The 22,676-nt window shown below is 37.1% G+C and overlaps 1 protein-coding gene across 46 annotated transcripts in view; it reads right to left on the bottom strand.

The window, feature by feature from the left end:
• Positions 1-22,676, bottom strand: part of LOC122537771 (longitudinals lacking protein-like) — a 75,138-nt gene that overhangs the window by 18,321 nt on the left and 34,141 nt on the right. For 2 of the 46 annotated variants that reach the window (XM_043671271.1, XM_043671272.1), the window contains exon 7: positions 15,434-16,420. The exons of 20 other annotated variants lie outside the window; for them this stretch is intronic. In XM_043671271.1, coding sequence (XP_043527206.1) covers positions 15,531-16,420 — 890 coding nt within the window. In that variant the 3' untranslated portion in view covers positions 15,434-15,530. Of the gene's footprint in view, positions 1-220; positions 743-1,214; positions 1,511-1,693; positions 2,469-2,717; positions 3,005-3,661; positions 3,889-5,295; positions 5,583-6,297; positions 6,631-7,859; positions 8,040-8,228; positions 8,646-9,126; positions 9,637-9,963; positions 10,507-10,743; positions 11,264-12,285; positions 12,751-13,089; positions 13,342-13,731; positions 14,032-15,426; positions 16,421-16,860; positions 17,019-17,280; positions 17,634-22,676 lie in introns of those variants that run through there. 24 more of the 46 variants (XR_006308684.1, XM_043671293.1, XM_043671282.1 and 21 more) reach the window with 24 other exon arrangements.

Below are 22,676 nucleotides of genomic sequence, written 5' to 3'. Positions count from 1 at the left end.
AGACACCTAGAACCCGTTCTATGAAAAAAAAAAAAAAAAAAAATCACCGAACGATTTTAACCGCAAACGTTTGCAAATTCCCGTTGGCCATGTCGCTCGCTAAAGTGACCTGAAACAAACAACCGCTACGCATCGGAGAAACACGAAAGTACATTGAGCGCAAAATGCTGGAACACGTGGTTGAGAAATGAATATACGCGATGAATAACATCGAGATAAATAAAATTTTATTGAATTTATTTAACCACAATTATTTTACTCCCATTACGCACATTACGTACGTCATTCATACAGATTCAAGTTCAGAAGACTTTAACTTCGTTCGAATCGTATCAGACAACGAAGGCCGAGGCCGTCATGAGAAAACGTTGAACAAACGTTAATCGTAAGTAAATTCGTAAGTATGAAATTCGGCGAAGCTTGGTTCAAAGCCGATCTATTTTGAACGAGTTGAACGAGCTGTGCGCGATCGATCCGTGAATATCGATAACGAAAACTTTCAAATTCGCATGTTTCCTTCTGATATGCGCGTAAATGTCCGACGTCTTTTTACTTCGTTGCTGACAGTAGGGACACTGAAATCGTGGCTCTTGTCTGCACTCGTATCGCAAATGTCTGGTCAGACTCGGTTTTTGGCCGAAGGCACTCGTGCAATTCGGGCATGGAAACCTCTTTGTCTTGGAATTGGTAAATGCATCCGAATTTTCGATTCGCGTCTGTACGACGACGCGAACGCCAGTACCTAGAAGGAAAAAAATTGAAACGTTAGGGTCAACCAACTCGAATTCATCGGCTCCGTTCTCCGTTTCTAAAAGTTCGCCGCGACAGTAAAGAGTTTCGGTGACAACGGATGGAAAACGCGGGAGAGAGAGACACAGAGGAACGTGATGCCGAACCATGTCAAAACTTTGGTTCGTTGTTAGTATACCTGTGTATAGCCGATGTATGTGTATGTTGATGCGAAACCCTGAAGCCAGAGGACAAAGGAAAAGGCGCGATTGCATGCGAAGCGTCGACAAGAACCAAACCTCGATCATTTTTACGGACAATTTTTACGATGGTCTGTTGTTATCGCAGGCGAAGAAAGGGAAACAAAGACGTCGTTTTTGTCCGAACCCCGCACATCCTTGGTTAATTTCCATCCACAAGACCGCGCGCATCTCTTTCGTTAATTTCGAAACGCGACGCTGGTTTTTCTCGGTATTGCTTGCTGTCTGTAGCAAACGATTTTATCGAACAACTCGCCACGATTGAAAGATATCAATCACGTAGACGTCGTTGTTCTTATGCTTGATCTTGATGTGCTTCCGTATATCGGCCTTCACCTTGCACACGTAGTCGCAATAAGGACACTTGAATCTCGGATTCTGGCCGCATTGGTAACGCAAATGAATGGTCAAGTTCCTCTTCCAAGTGAATACGCTTCGACAGTTTGGATTCGGACAGGCGTATTTACTAGGCTTCCAATTGCTGCACCGATAGCCCATCCACGACGTGGATCCTTTGTGCCCTGAAAAAGAACGAATCGTTCGCGATCAAATACGTCTTGGGCAAGTGGCACCGAAAATATGTGCAATAAACGTGCGAGAAAAAAATCAAGCAAACGATCCTATATCCGATCCGATTCAATTTCATCTGACGACGATGAACGATGATTGTATCGGTAAGTATTTCAATGTCCGTCATCGAGTGAAAAAAAAAAAAAAACCGCGTGCATAATTAATGCATTACACCTGTAATTACCTGTATTGTCAAAGCCTGTAATCAAAAGAAAAAAAAGAAGAACGTTACAGCAACGTTGCTGCAAAAGGCTGCCAACGTTCAAAGCTTACCCATGATCGAATTATGTGGATCATGTTAACATCTTGTCTTTGTAAAAATTGGCACGTTATTTGAAAATGACAAATTATACTTTATTCGAATGAAAATACAAAATATTTTTTGACCGACTTGCGCCGATCTCACGTAAACGGTGAAAATCGTGACGTATTCTCAATATATGCTTGCTCGCATCGTCTTTAACTCTGCAACAATATTTGCAGTATAGAACACTTAAAGCGCGGCTGAAGATCTCAGGTGTCTATTCAAGTTCCCCTTCCAATTAAACGACTTGTTGCAATTCGGACTTGGACAAGTGAAAATCGTATGCCGCATTTGCGTCGATCTCGTCTAACGCGAAGACGAAGCGGTGAACAAATCAACCACGTAAACGGCCAAATCGTGATGCTTTCTCAATATATGCTTGCTCACATCGCCCTTAACTTTGCAACAATATTTGCAGTACGGGCACTTAAAGCGCGGCTGGAGGCCACACTCGTATCTCAGGTGTCTATTCAAGTTCCCCTTCCAATTAAACGACTTGTTGCAATTCGGACTTGGACAAATGAAAATCGTATTCCGCACTTTCGTCGATCTGCATTTCGTCGATCTGCCAGTTTCTCTGCGTGGCCACCAATTTCGCTCGGAACCTGAAACAAACGAACAGACGGAATTTTCTCATAACGATGGCTCGGTTGTTTGCTCGTTTGTTATTCATTGTCGGTGCCGTTTCGAGTATTTGGAGTATGCGCAAAAAGAACGCAACATTCTTTGAGTCGTGTTACATTTAATTTATTGAAAAGAATCGATCAATTACCACGAAGATAAAGTATGGTTCGGTTGATAAAATTAGTAGGAATTGCAAGGAGTAAAAAGAGAGAGAGAGAGAGAGAGAGAGAGAGAGAGAGAGAGAGCTAATCGGTTCTCCAAACGTCCAAAACATAGACGCTGCAATTCTTGTGAATTCTCTTGATGTGTTTGCATATGTTGGCCTTCCATTTGACACGGTACGCGCAATAGGGACATTTGAAACGCGGTTCCTGCCCGCATTCGTTGCGTAAATGCCTCTTCAACGTGCATCTCCAAGTAAAAACGCTCGGACAATTCGGGCAGGGATGTTTCTTGTAATTCGTGTCGCTGTGCCGTACTCGTTGCTTGTAGCAAACGTTCGTATAACATCGTGAATCTGAAAGCAGAAAAAAATACTCACGGTCAATCGTGTTGATCGTTGCAAGTTCAAATTGCGTTCACTGAGTATATTTGAACCAACATCCTGTGTCATTCTCAGTGATCCCCGCGTGCTCCTTCTTCCACGAGACGAGATTCAGCGAAGCAAATCACGCGTAACAAACACGAGAAGATTTTAGACATATTGTTGCACGTATAACGCTGTTCGTGTTCCATTTTTATATTCGATTCGCATAAAGGAGATTCGATCAATGTACTCCAATCGGTATGCTTCAGCAGAGCTAATCGCTGCACAATCGTGACGATCATGATCGAACTTCGATGCCCATCGAGGTTAATGCACCGCAAGGAAATTTGCACCTTCCTTTCCGTTCGGCGCAATGTTCTTGACTATCTCGATTGCTGAAAAGATGATCGTTTGATTCTTTCTTTTTTTTTTTTTTTCCATCTGAAAAACGAGAATAACTCACTCTGCCACAACTTGAACGCTTCCCGAATCGAAGGTACAACGCGGCAATGAGAATTGGGAAAGCTTTTATTATAAGATATCTAGTCGTGGAGTACAAGGACTATTTCCATCTTCCAACTCTGTGCGACATTAATTTCTACCGATGTCGATGCATCGTACGACGCTACCTTCGTGTCTTCTACGTACGTGCCTATAGACATCCGAGGTCCATCTAGAACGAAAGTCGCAAGACGGACATTTGAAACGTGGATTCTGACGGCACTCGTAACGCAGATGTCTGGTTAGAGAGCCGCGGTGAGTAAAAGAGCTGCCGCAAGCGTTAGAGCAGAAGAACCTTTTATTAGCAGCGGAGGGTCGTTGGGCGGTCGATTTGCGCTGTCTCCATGTTGCGCAAACCAAGCGCGAGACGACGCCTGGAAAAGAAGATTCATCACTGAACGTGAACAATCGTCGTTAATTAAGTGAGTTTCGTTAAATCGCGCGACAGCGCGTATCTAACAACCACGAGAGGGAATAAGGAACGCGAGGACTACAGAGCAGAGCGGTGTGAAGGAAAGGGTAAGATAGGACAGAGTGAAAACTGTGCAGAACTGAACACGAAGCAAAGTGGAGCAGAGAGAAGCAGAGTAGAGTAGAGAGCAGAGCGAAGCGAAATGGAGCAGAAAATGGAAAGAAGCGAAAAGGGGAGAATAGAGCCGGAAGAAGTCGCATTGCGACTGATATCGCACGGAAAGGTTCGAAAAATAAATTAAACGGTGATAATCGACCAACCGGCTTTCGTACAAACAACGATCTCTTTATTGATAGTCTAAAACATATGTACATTTCGTAAACGATAGGAAAATGTGCCGTCGTATAAAAATCTAGAAAATAAATCGAAGATCGTATCGAGGATCGAATTTCGTTCGAGTCTTGTGACAAACACAAGAAATAACAGCCAATTCAATGAAATTCATCGTTGAATCTATGTACGAGAAACGAGATTATTAAGTCTCTTCCGTGATCTTGAGAACATCGATCGCATATACCTGACAATTCTTGTGTCTTCTTCTCACGTGTTCGTAAATGTTGGCCGATTTCTTGTATCGATATTCGCAGTAAGGACATTTGAACCGAGGTTCTTGGCCACACTCGTACATCAGATGTCGATTCAGCGAGTATTTCTGGCTGTAGGCACAGGCACAGTTCGGACAAGGGAACTTCTTCGTCTTACAGTTATTGTCTAAATCGGTTTGGTTTGGCAATCGAGACCAGAGTTTACCGATACTTTGGCCTTGTTCGTCTCCGATACCAATGTTGATCCCAAACACGTATCCCATAGTATCTGGAACGAAACGGGTCTGGCTGATTGCGAGTTTACGTACGCTTCTTTCGTAGAAACGAAACCTACAAGTCGATACCGAATGTCCACCTCTTATCGAAAGCCTAACGATAAAACCACAAACTTGCAAACAAGTCAAACGATCAATCAAATATCCATTGACTAGTGCCGCGAGGTCGTAAGTAACGTTGTATCATCGACGAAAACGACATGCTCGCAAACCGCACGCAATATACGTACACTATATGTACAATATATAAAATTTAACGGTCGCACAATTGTATAAGGAAGAAACTTGCGCCACTTCAAATGTTATCGAAAAATACAGAAACTTGTTACCGTTGCTTACAATAATTTCAATACAGTCGATTTATTATGTACGGTATTACGTTCCATCCGTTTTCTTCCTCCGCGAAGAAAAGAAGGAGAGGAAATGAAAAAAGAAACCGATGATGGCTTGCCAAGCGTCCTCTAGTTTTTCGCTCAGAAATTCAATGGAACTAGTTGCTTATCGCTACTGTTGATTATCGCAAATATCCAGAACATACACCCTCTGGTCAGGATGCATTCTACGTATATGAGATCTAACGTTTGAAGAGTGCCTCGTGCGATACGGGCAATACGGACAACAAAATCTCGGCAACTGGCCGCACTGAAACTTCAGATGATTGTACAGATTATTTTTTCGCGTAAAAACGTTACCGCACTTATGGCAAGAATAATTTTCGCTTCGCTCGTTTCGAACGTGATCGTAGATGGAACGATGCGCTACCAGACATTGAACACCTGTGAACAGAAAAAGGTCAACCAAATGACTTCCGGCGACGTCCACTTTTCGTTTCCAGTTAAGTAACAGAACATTTTATTACTTCTCGATTTGGACTTGTGTTCTACGAATGTACTCTTTTCGCTTCGTAATTCTTTATTCAACAGTATCGCTGTTGACTATTGCAAATATCAAGTTCAATTCTAACAAAGCGAAACAAAGAACACTTCGTAGAAACAGGGAAAAGAAACAGAGAGACAGAGAAAGGAAAAGTTTCAATAAATATTATTCTCCCGTGGAAATACTGTAAAACATGGAAACATAGAAATACTGTAAATACATGGAAACATGGAAATTGTAAAAGAAGCGTTTGTGAAGGATAAAAATTAAGTTTGTAAATATCAATTCGTCAAAAGTGAGGCAAATGTTCGTCGAATCAATTGTGATGTGACAAGATGACTGCGTATCGTTGAGAGACGAAAGAAGGGTATGTAACATTCATTTTTCAAAATGACATAGTGCACTATATAAAAACCATGGAAATTGACCAGTTGTACTTATATATATATATATATATATATCTACAACGTAATCGTCGTCAGAGTGAATTCGCACAATCAGAAGAATATTCTGCTCTATACACGAAATAAGGGCGATTAAATCGCGACTATCGCACGCACTCAACAATCGGCTGCGAACTGCTCCGTTAAAAATCGAATCGAATAGATTCCCAACTTGACGTGAATATACACTGCGCTCTAGTCATGATTCAATGCTGTACGCTCATCAAGTCAACAACGTAGACTTCTCTGTCCGGATGCTTTCTACGCACATGGGCTCTAACGTTCGACGTGTGTTTAGTCTTATATGCACAATATGGACAGTTGAATCGCGGCAATTGTCCACAAGCGTACTTCAAATGATGTTGCAGATTGTATCGCCAGTTGAAAGACCTGCCACACTTTGGGCAGATGTGTAGCACTTTGTGACGAACCCGAGGATGAGTCACCTTACGATTTGCCACCGCTCGATTCCATCCATAATTCTCGATCGGATTTGGTACCTCCTCTGGAAAATGCAGACGTTCTTACGGTTAATTCTGTTAAATGACCTTTCGACAAGCTCGACATGTTTCAAATCCAAACATCTAACAACTAAGTCACTCAATCGCAACACTTGCCAATCAAAAAGTCGCTTCTTTTCTCGCCAATGTACCTGTATCATCGCTTTGACAATCGCTACTAGAAATGACATATACAGCAAGTTAACGAGCGCTGCCTGTTGGTACGTTGAGAAAGAATGCAACGTATAGCTCTGAATCGACGTGGTTGCGACTTTTTAGTTCGTATTATTATTAAAATTTGTTGTACACGTTGAAATTAAATTTCACTCGTTTACATTCACACAGATCGATAAACTTTGTTTACGTTCATTGTGATTCTCTCTTAATATGAAACTACAAATTGAACACAAAACGATGAGAGAGAAAAACGCAAAAAATAAGAAGAGAAAATGAGAAAGCAATAGCAGAAAACGCAACTGTTAATGTTCCCGAAAAAAAAAAAAAAAGAAAGAGAGAGACAAAACCGCAAGGGAGGAACGGAAGATTCTCTTAAAGAGAATCTAGTTAAACACCGATCTCTGTAGAAATCAGACTTTATCATTGCATTGACAGTACATGTTTCATTGGGAAGTACATTTCACTTAAAAACATCTTTATATATATATATATAACGCGCTATGTTTGTTGCGAACTGAGATCAAAAGTAAAGCGATATTCTTTACTCTGTCACTGATACTCGCGCAAGATTTAAATTAGACTAGAATTATTCTTGATTCACGGGTATAAAAACGTGTCTCGGAAACATTTAATTTGCAAAATTTGCAAAATTTGCAAAATTTGTAGCCTGCTTTGAATAGAAATATACACACACACAACAGGCAATATATATTATATTAGTTATATCCATGGGTAGATTCAACCATCTTCACAAGAACCCATTTCCAAACATAGTATGCACGTGCACATAAACGTACATATTCAGACATATTCAGACGTGCTAATATCGTCATCGTTCTTGATGTTGTCGCTGTCGCTCTAATCATCATAGTCATCATAGTCATATTTGTCCTGGAAATACCACGTCAAACGTAACATATTTATCAGTCCAAAATTTTACAGACGTCGATAGCGTAGACGTTGTTACCAGGATGTTTCCTACGCACGTGAGCACGCACGTTAGACACGTGTTTCGTTCTATAAATACAGTAAGGGCAGTTGAATCGTGGTAACTGACCGCACTCGAACTTGGAGTGATAATAAAGATTATTCTTGTGGCTGAAGACACTGGAACAGGTCGGACAAGGGAACTTTTGCTTCTCGACATATGTTGTCGTGAAAATACCGGCTTTCGGATAACTTCGACGTCTTCTATCGATCAACGACGCATACGAGAAACCTGCTGGTTGCAAATACTCTGGAACAAAAATGATACAAAGATCTCATCAAATATCGTGTTCATTTGGTCAACCGTCAGAATTTTCAGGACGATTCGATAAGTAACCTCAAGTTTGATGGCAGATGACATACCTCGGGAAACATTTTGTTCAATGTCGAATCGGCCATCAACTACATTAAACCAAACGCAAAAGGGAAAGACAGGTGGTGGATATCTTTTTGTTAGTAAACGTAATTGACAAACAAGATCGCACTAACTTTGTATATTTGTGAAAAATCTGGTTAATATTATCGCAAACATAGTTGTATCAATGTCGAAGCAAAATTTACGCTGCCACAAACATAAGTGCATGTATCACTTTTTATACTGCTAGATAACATTAATACGACAAATGAAACATTGTGATTTACGATTCCGAACTAATCAATGTGTATTTGTTGTCCGATTGTTTCGAAGTGAACAAAAGTCACAAAACAACGTATTTTCGCGGTAGCGAATTCTATTTCATAGCCACTGATAGTCTTCGTGTATGGGTACATATGCAAATTCAGTTTGTCGAGAATCTTCTCCTCATCGATGACTACTGTCGACAAAGCGTAACACGCAATACGATGCTTGGCACTCCTAAAAAGAAAAGAAAGAAAATCGCGTTGAATTCCAAAATATTCCAAACTTAACGTAGCAAAACCGATATCAAAATGAGAAAAGACTCGAGTTCGAATCGTACCCTGCCAGTTCTTTTTCTTTTTTTTCTCTTCCTTGTCATAACTAAATAAAATTTTTATGAAAGTCCTTTGCAAATAAAATGATGTATCAGCAAAATTGTGACATAAATTTGAAACAACCATTATTGATATAACCACAAATACTTTTTGGTATCAGTTTCAATAATTTTACGCAACAGCTGTTGACCAACCATTATTGACATAACCGCAGATACTTTTTGGTGTCAAATCAAATACTTTTGGTATCAGTTTCAGTAGTTTTACGCAACAGCTGTTGACCCGAATCGATATGGGATACGATTTGAACACTTTTCTTTTGACACGAACGTCAATGAGTACCATTTTTTTTTTTGAGACAACGATGGCTGCGACGATAATACCCAAATCGAGAATGTTACAGAGTATCGATGAAAGATAATGCATTCGTTTGTCGCGTTCATCGCCTCTAATCGATTGAAATTCTATGTTTCGCGATCGCTTGTCCAGATACTTCCTCCTTCCTTCGTATCCTCTTTCTGCGCGCAAGTTTTCGAATCTTCGGTGAGCATAACCTCAAGCAACGTGCTGTTGCAACTGACAAAGATCTATGGTGTACACTTCTTCTCCTGGATGGCATTTACGAACGTGCCGACGAGCATTCGAGATATGTTTTGCACGGTAACTGCAATACGGGCAATTGAACCGTGGCTTCTGACCGCATTCAAATTTTTGATGATAGGTCAGCCCTCCTTTTCTACTGAAGACGCTGGTGCAATTGGCACAGGGGAATTTCCGTGCGAGCATTCTCGGGGAATCAAAAGATGAAACGATAGGTAGGCCGCAGGTTGGTCGTTGAAGAAGAAAATTTTGCGAGTGCATTGCCACCCCGGTGAACACACAGTAATTTATACCTGGAACAGAAACAAGAACACGACGCCCCTGTCAGAGTCGTTTGTACTATCAGGAATCCTACATACACAAAGAGAAACTAGAGGAAAAAAAAAAAAAAAAATAAGAATTGGAGCTGACGTCAAACCTTCTTCGGTCGTCGAGCTCCCGAGTGTCTACGACACGTCAGGAGGCAATATGTTCGATTTCCGCGATCCAACATCTTCTGTGAAGAAAAGGATGAAATAATAAAAGATCGTTTCTCTATATTCGTTGCTGATAATTACAGCAGATATTTTATTGTTCAACGAAAACAGTGTCTCGGCGCAGGAAGCACGTCCTGTTTTATTTATTCTAAAAGGAGTTGTCTAGAAAAGCAATGTCTGGAAAATTGAACAGCGGCTTGTTTATTTCTCTAATTGTGAATTCACGCGAATCGTTTTACGATATACAAGATAAATTCAACTATTCAACGGCAACAGAGGAATATTATCAGGTACAACGCGTGAACGAAAGTACAAATTCAAGCAAGAATCACGAACAACATGTTTGTTAAATGATCTGCTCGATCTTCTCAGAGTTCTCATCTTCCGTTGTTGTCCCAAACGTCGCATTACGCGACACGTTGATAACGTTGACATTGTACCCGTGATGCTTCCGACGTACATGCGCACGTATATTCGAAGATTTCTTCGATGCGTAATCGCAATACGGACAACCGAATCTCGGTAGCTGACCGCACTCGAATTTTATGTGTGAGTACAAATTGTTCTTCCGGTTGAAAGTGCTTGTACACTTTGGACAGGGAAATCTGTCTTTGTTCCGGTCCAGAAATACCGTCGGTCTTGACATCACGGTGTACGGTATCTTGAAGCCACCCAGATGTTCCAGATCTGTAAGAAAATATTTGAAAGCCGTCAGAGTCGGCATTCGAGCAACGAACACGTACCATTTATGGACGCCTCGAACACTTTGACATCGATATCCATGGAGAGGATTTCCGCAGGAAGGATAGGATAATTAATAATACAACACTAACAGTGACTATATTGTGACAAGCAAGTTGAACGATGATACTCTATCGTGTCCAAAGTCCTCTTTTTTTTTCTTTTTTTTTTTTTTTTTTTTTCAAGTGCGTTGTATGCGTTCAAACAAAGGAAAACTTTATTTCGACTAAATACAAAAATATATCGAAACTGTATACTAAATACAGAAAAAAACAATACAGGCATTTGTCTCTCACCCGCTTTCTCCCCCCTCCTTTCTCTCAATTCCTAGTTTTCTTTCTAGCTCTCTCATTACTTCTGGATTAATACTGATATTAAAAGTTCGAGAGTTTAAGCATAATTCCGGAACACAATTAGACATAGCTTGATTTAAGATCGATCACGTATACAGAGGAGCCAAGGTGAACGGTCCGAATGTGCGCGCGGACGTTGGACGTTTTCTTCGAGCAATAATCACAATGAGGACACTTGAACCTCGGCAACTGGCCGCATTCGTACTTGAGATGCTTCTGCAAGTTGTTCTTCCGGTTGAAAACGCTGCTGCAATTTGGACAGGGAAACTTGACGTTGTAAACGTGTTGGAAATTGAAGAACGTGGAGGCATTTCGTTCGTCCATTAGAGCTTCAAAAGGAAACGACACGTCTGCGAACAAAGGAAATAAATTGCAAAAGAAGTAGGTCAATGATGTACTTTTCATCGATTCATTTACCGTAAGTTTCTCGGTCAATCGAGAAATGCAAGACGTTACAGATCGAGATACTAATCGACAAGACAAACTGAGACGACTTCTTCGGGTGAAGTTTGAAAACGATTGGCCATGGTACATCCATCTTACGTGTCCATTTATACACGGCGATCAAGATCATTATTATAACCGATGATCACATACAAGCGAGCCATCGATAGACTATTAATGACTGATCCGTAGAAACATAGAAACTTTTGCTCTTTTCATTTGAGAAAGTTACTCGTGTAATGCGGCAGACGAACTATGGTACTATCAAGCATTCTTCGTTCCTTCGTACAGTCTTAGTAGCTAAAAGCATAAATGCTTGTTATGCCGAAAAATATGTTTCTCATTCCATCGCAACCTCGAAAATCATGCAATAATTGCATCGATATCACGCCTAAAATGACAATATCTCAATATCAATCTTCTCGTCAATGTCAAATTGAAGTTTCGAGGTTGTAATTCGAGTAGGCGACAGAAGATTTTATTCAATGTTCAAACACTCTCTTTATTCACAATACGTGCATATCAATCATGACAGACGATATATTGCAAACACTCGACGCAAAACGTCGAGTACAACACACGCATAGCGAACAAAAATGCCGAAAAGTTTTGTTGGTGAAGTTAATCATCTTTGCTTTCTCTCGTTATTAAATCAACACATTCATTCATTCATTCATGCATTCACCTCATTCACTCACTCGCTCACTTTCTCTCTCTTTCTCTTTCTCCTCTCTCTCTCTCTCTCTCTCTCTCCTTGCTGTCATGCAATATATCGAGAAGAAAAGGGAAAAAATACAGAGGAGAAAGAGAGAAAGGAGGAAAGGAACAAAAACGAAATCTGAGAAGGAAAGATCATTGCATGAGAAACCTTTTCATCTTCGTACATTTCTTACTTTTTTTCGTACGAATCATAAATTCAACCACAAGTTCCGATAGAATGGCGAACGATTAAAAAAAAAATCTTACTTTCAGGAAAAGCTGTCAGCATAACGTGTTAGTAGACGTTCTATCGCAGTGTGACTAAAGAAGAATATCGTGAAATGAAAAGTAGTTGAGAAGAGCAATATTAAAGATGGTTTTTAAATTAAATTAGTCATCAAGTTTGGTAGCCGACAGATATCCTGAACATAGACCGCGTTGCCTTCGTGCTTCCGACGTATGTGCTTCTGTATGTTCGACGTCTTCTTCGAGATTAAATCACAATACGGACATTTGAATCGCGGTGGTTGGCCACACTCGTATCTCAAGTGCGTAAGGAGACTTCGTTTCTGGCCGAACACACTCGTACAATTGCTGCAAGGATACCTCGTACTGTTCGGCATGAAACTTCTGTAAAGTCTGCCACGCTGTCCCGCGGTCAATAACATTCTTGACGTGGCAAATCGTTTGAAACCTGAAAAAATTCACATTCATTCAGTACAATTTGACAACGGGTGAGAAACGGAGAAGCGGGTTTTGTTTTTTTTTTTTTTTCTTTTGGTATTTAAAAATTAGAAGGCTAAAACATTCGTCGGCTCGTGTAACAAAGCGCGTGCTTTGTATATATTCTTATTCGTATCGAAAATCGCGAATATCACGACGAGTAACGATACGTCGCCGCGCGTATCGCGTTCGAGTTTTCGCCAACGATGGGAAAGAAATAGAAGGCATATTACTGACTCCCAACAACAACCATGCTAAAAAAAGACAATAAAAAAATAAAAAAATAATAATAATAATCCCAGAGGACAGATATTTTTAAAAGGTACTTTATTCAGAGCAGATTGGTAACAAACATTAAACAAGACGAATCGACCATGACTCATCTTTGAACGTCAGGTATTTTTAATGAATGGTTGGAATATAAATGCCATTTTCTCGATAAATCGTTCGGTTTCTGTTTTTTTCCACTATGAGAGAAGCACGATTTCTAGAGAATACCGGACTAACTCGGGCAGCGGCGCGGCGTCGTCGTTGTAACCTTAACCAACAATTTCAAACGATTCTACAAAAAAATAATTGGATTAACATTATTCTCGCTCCTAATCAAAGGAAATTATTATGCATTCAGAAAAAATGTTAGGCAATAATAATAATAATTTGGAATTAACTAGGAATTATTGCAACTAGAATAAGATAGAGTAGGATTGTTAAGTAAACTTAAGAGATATGTATCGAGTCTTCATCCATCCTTCCTTATTTCTTTCAATTTTCTTCCCCCGACAGTTGTAATAGTCTCGGTTCGATTGTTAATAACGAACCCTGGACAATTGTTTATACAAGTCGATAATCTGTAGCTTTTCGTCTTTATGCATTCGTCGCACGTGAACATACATATTCGAAGAGAATTTCGCCTTCTTCGTGCAATATGGACACTGATATCGCGGCTCCTTACCACATTGGAAATGACAGTGTGTTTTCATGTCCGAAAGTCTAGTATATCCACTGTTACATCGTGGGCAGTAAAACTTCTTTCTTGGCACGGAATTTTGAACAGAGACACTGTCGGGCCAGTGAGTCCTGGAAATGGAAGGTATAGACTCTTGACGACAACCAGTTTCCATGTAGAGAAATGATTCATCCTTCAGATCGTTGCCGAAATCTCTTCGAGGCTGATAACTTTCGGTCCGCATTGATCCTCCTGCTACCATTTCAGCTCGAACAAACGGCGAGTGTAACTGCCCGTACATTGGATCTAGAAAAAGAATCGAATTTTTGTTGCAAATTAATAGAAACAAAACGGCACCAACGAACTGACGACATTGCAGAGAAATATATTTTTATCCATGCTCTGAGCATCTAAGCGCACGCGTGCGCCTTCAAGCAACTTTGTTTCTATCGAACCAACAAATTTTGCGCACTATTCTGCACAATGTTGTACTTTTATTTCGTTTCTCATATTGTATGTTTCGTTAATGACAAATTGCAGAACGTAAAAATAAAACAGAGGAATAGTTGTATGGGAAAAAAGGAGATAAGGGAGACTATGGTCAAACATTAAACACACATATCAAGTTTCATTCATTTTTGTTCATTGAAGACTATTCTACGATGGATGACAAGAGTTCGGTTATTTGATTTATTTATTAAGATTATTTTACACAGACAGGTTCCATACCGTTTCATTAACATCAATGCTGAATAATATTTTCATTCGTATAATTTTATAAATCTAATGTTTCGAAATTCTTTATGGTGGCCTAGTTGATTTCAGTTGAATTTAGAACCAACACAACTCGAAGTTCACCAATCAAAAACAATCAATCGCACTGATAATTCTTTGCCTAACTATCAAAATTTCGTCAGATAAAATAGTGGGATAAATTAAGATAAGTTAGAAATAAAAATATTTTATTAACATGAAATAAGCAAAATACAAAGCTTTGCAAAGATACGACACGAAATTAAATTTAGATGAAAATATACCTGTAATAATAACAAAACGTGAATTATCTTACCTTGCGTAATATTATGATAAATACAATTAATCTTTCTTATTAGTGATCATAATATTGGATTGAGTAATAAGTTCGTTCTAAGAATACATAACAAATATATATTTATGGAATATTATTATTTGACTGGATAAATTTTATTTATTTCGTGTATGAAGCGAGCGAATTAATTTATTACTCAATCTAACAATAATTACAGCAGTGATGATCACAATAATGATGAAAATGATAATTCCGATGATACTCAAAAAAGTAGCAATAATCAAAAAGTAATCAGAAAAATATAACAATGGTAGAAAAATATATTATCTGCTAGATCATATAATTCATCGTATAATTTAATCATACAACTGTGGAAAAGAAATAATAATAGTAGCAGTAATAGCAGTAGTAGTAGTAGTAGTAAAAATAATAACAACAGCCACAATTTTAATACATATAATATAATAAAATATAATAAAAAAGTAATAATATAATAAAAAAGTTTTTTGACTCATCGAATTAAAAATAAGATCTTAACTCTATTTGGCAACAATCTGTAGAGTTGAGAAGTCAACTTGAGAAATTTATTTGAACATAATAATGGTAAAAGAAGTATCAGTAAATTTTATAAAAATAATACATATCGAGAAATAAGTATGATGCGTTGACCTAATACTTTGAAATTTAGCACTTACTATTGCTTTATTATAAAATAAAAATAAGAACTCGAGAACTAAGAAGATAACAAAGGAATACGTTAATCGCTGTCGCAGCATTCAATTTTATCACTCAAGTTAGAACTTAAATTCGAAAAAGTTGATTGGTTTTCATTTTCGGTCTTGTTTCGAAGACTTCTCTTCTTTTGTTTCTGCATGCAAATCTTTTTGTGTTTTCCCGACACAGTCGAACCTTTCAGTTCCGTATGACAAATGTCACAGACAACGGTTCTTCCACAGACGTGTCGTGCATGATAATTCAAAAATTTTTGCATTTTAAAACGAAGACCACACGTTTTACAGACATACGGATTATTTATCAAATCTGAGTTACATTTCGCAACCGGATTCTTAAGACAATTGTTTTTCAGGTGTTTTGACAAATGAATTCGTCGAGAGAACGTCATTTTGCAATAGGGACAACAGATTTGATTCGCAAACAGGTTGGAATCGAAAGCTTCCATCCATTCGGCGCTCGTAGAAGTTTCGCTAAATTTTGAATTATTATCTTGTGAATTATTATCTTGTGAGAATGCCTCTCGGTGAGTATTCCCTCTGCGTTTTGCGTTGTTTCTATCAAGGCTGTTATGATCATTGTCACCACGTTCCTGCTGATTTCTGTTCCTTTTAAAACTGCTCCTCCTATTCAACGAGACTGTCGTCTCATCCTTTTCATAGATGTTCTCTTCACATTTTAAATAATTCTTTTTGCCTTTTGAGTAATTCTCATTGCATTTGCTATAATTGTTCCTTTCATAGCTACTACTTTGTTTAGCATTGCGCGTCTGTCGGTTTCTACTACTTATTTCAGGGCTGTTTTCTTCTTCGCTACTGCTATCATTACCCTTACGATTGTTCCTCACACTTCCACGGGTATATGCCTTCTTGTGTTGCATTAAATAATTCAAAACGATTTGCCTCCTCGATATTCCTGTAACATAACCGATCAAATAAGTACCGTTCTCCCACTGTAATTATAAAATGACTAAAGCTTCTACGAAAATTAAACAATGAAGTAACAAAAGGATAACGAAAAGAAAAACCCATTATAGTCGTGTACATTATCGTGCAAACAATGGAAAAGAAACGAAAGGAAAAAGCAAAACAAAAGAAGAACAAGAAAGAAAAATGAAAAGGAAATAAACCAGTCAGGCTATTCGCAATCTCAACGATTGCTAAAGTCTCTTTTTTTATTGTCACATACAATTCTCGTGTTCTCATGTACAATTTCGGAAAGCTAGAAAAACGCTTCGCGAAAGTAAAAGCTAAAACAATCGCTAAAAGCGACGCGTTGCCTCTTTTTTTTTCCACGTCGAATTTCCTTCGTTTAGGACATGTGACCTCGTACACCTAGAAAAACAACCTTCAACTCATGCACGAATATTATCAAAAATCTTGCAGTTTCCTTGTCCTTCGTGTCTTCGTAAAAACATTTCGGTTCTTTCTAGGAAATTTCAACGTTTGGAGTAAGGTGATGCAATTGGGGAATAGCAGAGACTTGTAGTCCAAGCAGTCCGACACGAACAAATCTGAAAACATCGAGCAGCGTATCAGCGAACGAAACACAAGTAAAAGCAAAAATAATCCGTATGGAAAGAACGACACCGATGATGTTGGCAAGTCGTGTTAATAGATAAATATAGACTCGTTTCCTTTCTCATCGTGTTTCTTAATACTTCTTGACAGATATTTATATACGAACAGATTCGCGATTACACTACGTATATCAAATACGTCAACGTCATGTATAATACAACAACATAATCATATTCTCTGGAGTGACACTATCCATTCTACGTACGGCGACTAACGGATTTGAAAATTGCAAGGCGGCCGTTGACGATGTTTTCGCAAGCTGCTACTATGAAGAAAGGTTTTTCCGCAGATGGGACATTTTTGCGTCCTACCACAGTCGTGTCTAACGTGGAAAATCAGATGAGATTGTTTCGCGTAACAGGCACCACACTGGCCGCAGGAAAATGGCCGGCTCTTTTGCAATTGATGACACGTTGATCTAGGATTCCAATAGCAGAAACTCTTCTGATGACTCCTCAAATGACCAGAAAAAGTGAAACCCTTGCCGCAGTATTTGCAATTGTACTTTCTTTTCGAGTCGTCCGCACATACCGAGTCCGCGAAAAGTTCTGCAACATTATTAATGATCAATCAGTTGTATTTTCTCCGTAACCGTATTTCAAACTGCAGAAATTCCTAGCGAATGCCTGCCGTTCTTAGCTAGGTCCGTCAACGTTAATAAAGAACAATTCTTTCCAATAACGAATTCATTGATTGATTCATTTCCCACCCGAAACGTCACTGTCATGAAACATCGATAACGCGCAACTAAAAACATCCCGAAATCATCGACCGTTCTCTTTTCCAACACACGCTACGACGACATATCCCATCAAATGGGATACAGTAACGAGAGAAAAGTAACGGGAGAAAAGACAGAATAAGGTGTATAAATATGTGGAATCTATTAAATTTATTAAAAAAGGATGAAAATAAGACACATTCAATATTGTTTTATTTGTATATATGTACAAACTAATATTTGGCATAGATTTTCAAATATACATGTCGTATCGTTGATTTGACGTGAAGAAATTAATGGACAAAAAAAAAAATTAATGGACAAAAAATGAAAAGAAATTAAAAGGAAAGAAATTAATGGACAAAAATGAAAAGAAATTAATGGACAAAAAAAAATTAATAGTCAAAAAATGAAATTCCAAAAGATGCACGATTAAAATATTTCTTGACTAGAATCATAACGAAATATAACCTGACGAAAATAAACGGGTCAAGGAAAAATTGTAATTTTGATATCTACGAAGATTATCTGGCAAAGAAAAAATCGTCGATTCTTTCCAAACTAGACATACGTATTTAAAAAAAAAACATACGTAATTTAAAAAAAAAAATGCGCGCGTGTAGCAATCTTCATCATTGCTCTTTTTTGCCGAAACAATACTACCGCTTATACTTTTGTAGACCATTACTGTACAAAAACGGTTTTCCACAGTAATAGTCGTTTCGAGTATTATCGAATATGTGATTTCCACGATTCTATTGTTCAGTGTAATTAAACATATGGTTTCAAACTTTCATTTTATAAAATATCGTTCATAAAGTGCAAACATTCATTTCGTACGAATGATATACAGGGTGTTCCCAGGTTAAATCGTCAAACTTTAGATACGAATTTAGGACCCTGAAACAAACAAATTTTTTCCTCTGCAAGTATGCTTGCAAATGCTTCCTTCAAGAGATATTTACCACTAAAATTGTAGGACTTAGTAACGTATGCCATCGAAATAATTCAGGTTTATCACGTATAATATTTTAAAGAAAATCGTTGTATTTATTGCTAAAAATAATTGTAATTATTACATATGTTGCTCAAAATGATTACCTTCAGCTTAAAGACAAGCATTACACCTATCAATAATAGAAGTGGCCGACTGACACTACGTCGTATTATTTCGTTACACGCTTGCATTATTCTCAATTTTAATGTTTCAATGTTATACAACAGGTTGCTCGCACACTTTTTGCTTCACTGCAAAAACTTAATATTCTCGGAAGATGGATCGTGCTGGAACTGTCAATTGGCCTCTGCTTCACCGGACCTAACTCCAATGGATTTTTTCGTGTGGGAAACAGTGAAGCAAAAAGTGTACAAACAATTTGTAATAACATTGAAACATTAAAATTGAGAATAATGCAAGCGTGTAACGAAATAATAGGCGTACGGTGTTAATCGTTTCCACTTCTTCTACTATTAATAAATGTAATGCTTGTTTCTAAGCTGATGGTAATCAGTTTGAGCAACATATCAACATATTACAATAATTACAAACATAATAATTACAATTATTTTTAGTAAATACAACAATTTTCTTTAATAGTATACGTGATAAACCTGACTTATTTCAATGGCACACGTTACCAAGTCTCACAACTTTAGTAAATATCTCTTGAAGGAAGCATTTGCGAGCATACTTCCAGAGGAAAAAATTTATTTGTTTTAGGATCCTAAATTCATATCTAAAGTTTGGCAATTTTTAATCCGGGAACACTTTGTTCATAGACATATTGCTCTCCTAAAGACGAATTTACAACACTGCATTTTACGTTATAATAAAAGCGTTTAAAATATTATTTTCCAATAGAAGAGTAAATTTTAATAAACTGTCATCCATTACTAAGAAAAAAAGGAAAACATTAACATTTAAGAAAATGATGCCACGCTTGGAAAATTATATCTATTAATATCAACTAATAAATAAATAAATAAATAAATAAATATATATATATATATATATCAAATTGTCAAATTCTTGTCAATGTTCCTGAAAATATGAAAGACAATACAATGCATCGGCGATGTACGTAATGATACATTTACCAAATGTAATAATTGTGTAAATAGTTGAATGACTATCAAGTGACAAACGGAGAAAATTGTATTGATAGAAGAAAAAAGTCAAAATAGTTCAATTAACATGAAAAAAATGTCCCTCAAAAGTATTTTATGCTTATAATTTTGTTATTTTTTAATGGCAAAACTTTTGACATTTTTTCTTCTTTTTTGTTCCACTATTGGATTACCTCCAGTATTATTTTATCCTAAAAATTTCTTTTTCTGTGTTACTTCCTTTCACTACAACTTCATTTTTTCACATCCTTATACCGTTTTCTTTATTTGCTAAAATCCCATTTAAAAACTTTCAAATTACTAGGTAAATTATACTTGCATTACTAAAATTATTTTCAAGAAAATATCATTATGGGACATTTTACCATCAGTTATTTTAACCAAATTTTGAACAATAAAACAATTATTATGCACGAGAATAATTGAAAACAGAAGGAAATCTACCATCATATTGCTACCATTCATAAAATAGCAGCAATCAAAGAGTCGACAAAAAGAATTTCGAAAAATTCTGATACCGTCACTAATTTTATTTGGTAATAAACTAACAGATAATTAATAATATATAATAATAATTAAAATATAATAACATATGATAATTAATAATATTTTACTTGGTAATCAACAGGTAATTAATAATATACTCACAAAAATTAAAGACAACGAAATCAATTTATACGCTATATCTTTACAGTTGCACATTTTATAATGAGTGATGTACGAGGGCTGTCCCAAAAGTATCCGACCACTGCTTGTATTTTAAAACGTACCTATTCCAGGGTAATTTCCACGACGTCACCTTCAAAGTAATTCCCTTCCGACTCTATAACTTTCTTCCAGCGATCGATCCACTTCTCGAAGCAGACCTGCAGAAAGAAGTCCTTTTCTTTTATGGCTAGCAGCTGCTGCGTCACATTCTGTTTTATTGCTTCGACGTCGTCGAATCTTTCGACGGTTTTTTCAGTTTTGGGAATAACCAAAAATCGCACGGTGCTAGATCCAGACTACCGTACGGGAACTGCCGAAGCTGAAAAATGTCATATTTTACTAAGAAATCTTGAACAATGCGAGCGGAATGAGCAGGAGCGTTGTCATGGTAGAGCAACCAATTTTCACTTTTTTTCCAAAGAAGCGGCCGTTTCCTTAGAACCGCGTCAAGCAATCGCTTCAGCACTTCTAAATAATATTCTTTATTTATTTTCGTTGATCGCGGCTTGAACACGTTCCACGTTTTCCGCCGTCCTCGACGTTGAAGGCCTCCCGGAACAAGGATTACTGTCCACAGAGACACGACCATCTTTAGAGCGTTTAAACCACTCCTTTATCTACGTGTCACTTATAGAGTCGTCTCCGTAAACTTTTCGAATCATACGAATACGTGTGACCAAGTTTTTGGAAAAACTTGATGCAAATTCTTTGCTCGACTCGCTCCGTCATTGTATAATGCGACGCTCGGGGAATGTGACGTTCACTAAACTGCGTATTGCTGTCGACTGAACAGTTTCAGGCTTCTGAAAATCGGTAAGGGTACTCCTAAAGGACCCTCTAAGTGCTCCATACCTGCTTTTTACCTGCTTTTATTGGATACTCAAATTATAATGCAGAGGTCGAATACTTTTGGTCGACAGACCATATATATAAATACATAGACATAGAATTCTTTCCAATTTCAAGCTCTAATTTACATCCGTAATATATGCTAATTGTTACATTATTACATAGTTTTCTCGATAATAATATATTAACTAATAAATAAATATATTAACTAAAAATTACTTAAGAGCTAAAATTTATGCCTAAAATTTATGAACAAATTAAAAAAAATACTTTGCAAATATACCTCGAAACAAAATTTCATTCAAAATCACTAGAATATCCTAATATTTACATAATATATCTATCATATCTATTACAATAATAAGTCATCAATATTTACCATCAATGGTAGATTATGATTATCAATATTACCATCAAACATAGATAACTTCAAAACAAAGAAATACTACCTCAATATTTATTTAAAAAATATTGCAATTTTTACGTATAAAAGAAAAAAGAAAATAAGAAAATTAGTTGATTTTTAGAAGTCCGTTTTCACGCCAACGTTTCACCATAAAAAAAATTGCAATACAAACTTAACAATTTTTTTTATTATTTTATTTGTAAGAAAAGATTTTATCTCGCTTTAATTCGAAGTAATTCAATCTTCAATTTAAATTCTTCAATATCAGAATATTTTATTTCTATAGTATTTAATTTTTATTTTCGAAGTATTTAATTTGTTTGAATCATTTAATTTATTGTAGCACCTTTCGCATATTTATATACAGAACGTGTCCCATAAACATCGAATATCTCTATGCATTTTAATTCAATGAAATTGAATTCTTCAATAAGTATAACTTTCTTCAAAAGTGATTTTAATTTGTTGATGTAATTTCTTGTGAAAATATGTCGAGATGAACTTCCCATCTCCTTACGCTGCAAATGAATAAAAACTGAAAAAAAGAGAACCAACATGCATAAGCAAGTACTAACATACAGATGATTTCGATTCTGTATGTTACGTATTGTTAAAAATATGTCACCATGAAACGTTTCAAAGATTTAAAACTCTATCACGTAATAAGTAAAAAACTAATAAAAGTCTGCTATTTTATTTAAAACAAACACAGTAAAAAATTCCTTTTCTTTTATTTAGTAAATAATATTTGCATGACAGATTACAATAACGTGATATAAC

This window comes from Frieseomelitta varia, unplaced genomic scaffold (assembly GCF_011392965.1).
Source record: "Frieseomelitta varia isolate USP_RPSP 00005682 unplaced genomic scaffold, Fvar_1.2 scaffold_930, whole genome shotgun sequence".
Taxonomy (NCBI): domain Eukaryota; kingdom Metazoa; phylum Arthropoda; class Insecta; order Hymenoptera; family Apidae; genus Frieseomelitta; species Frieseomelitta varia.
The sequence above is the reverse complement of the archived record's forward strand: the minus strand, read 5'-3'. Positions and strand labels throughout refer to the sequence as shown.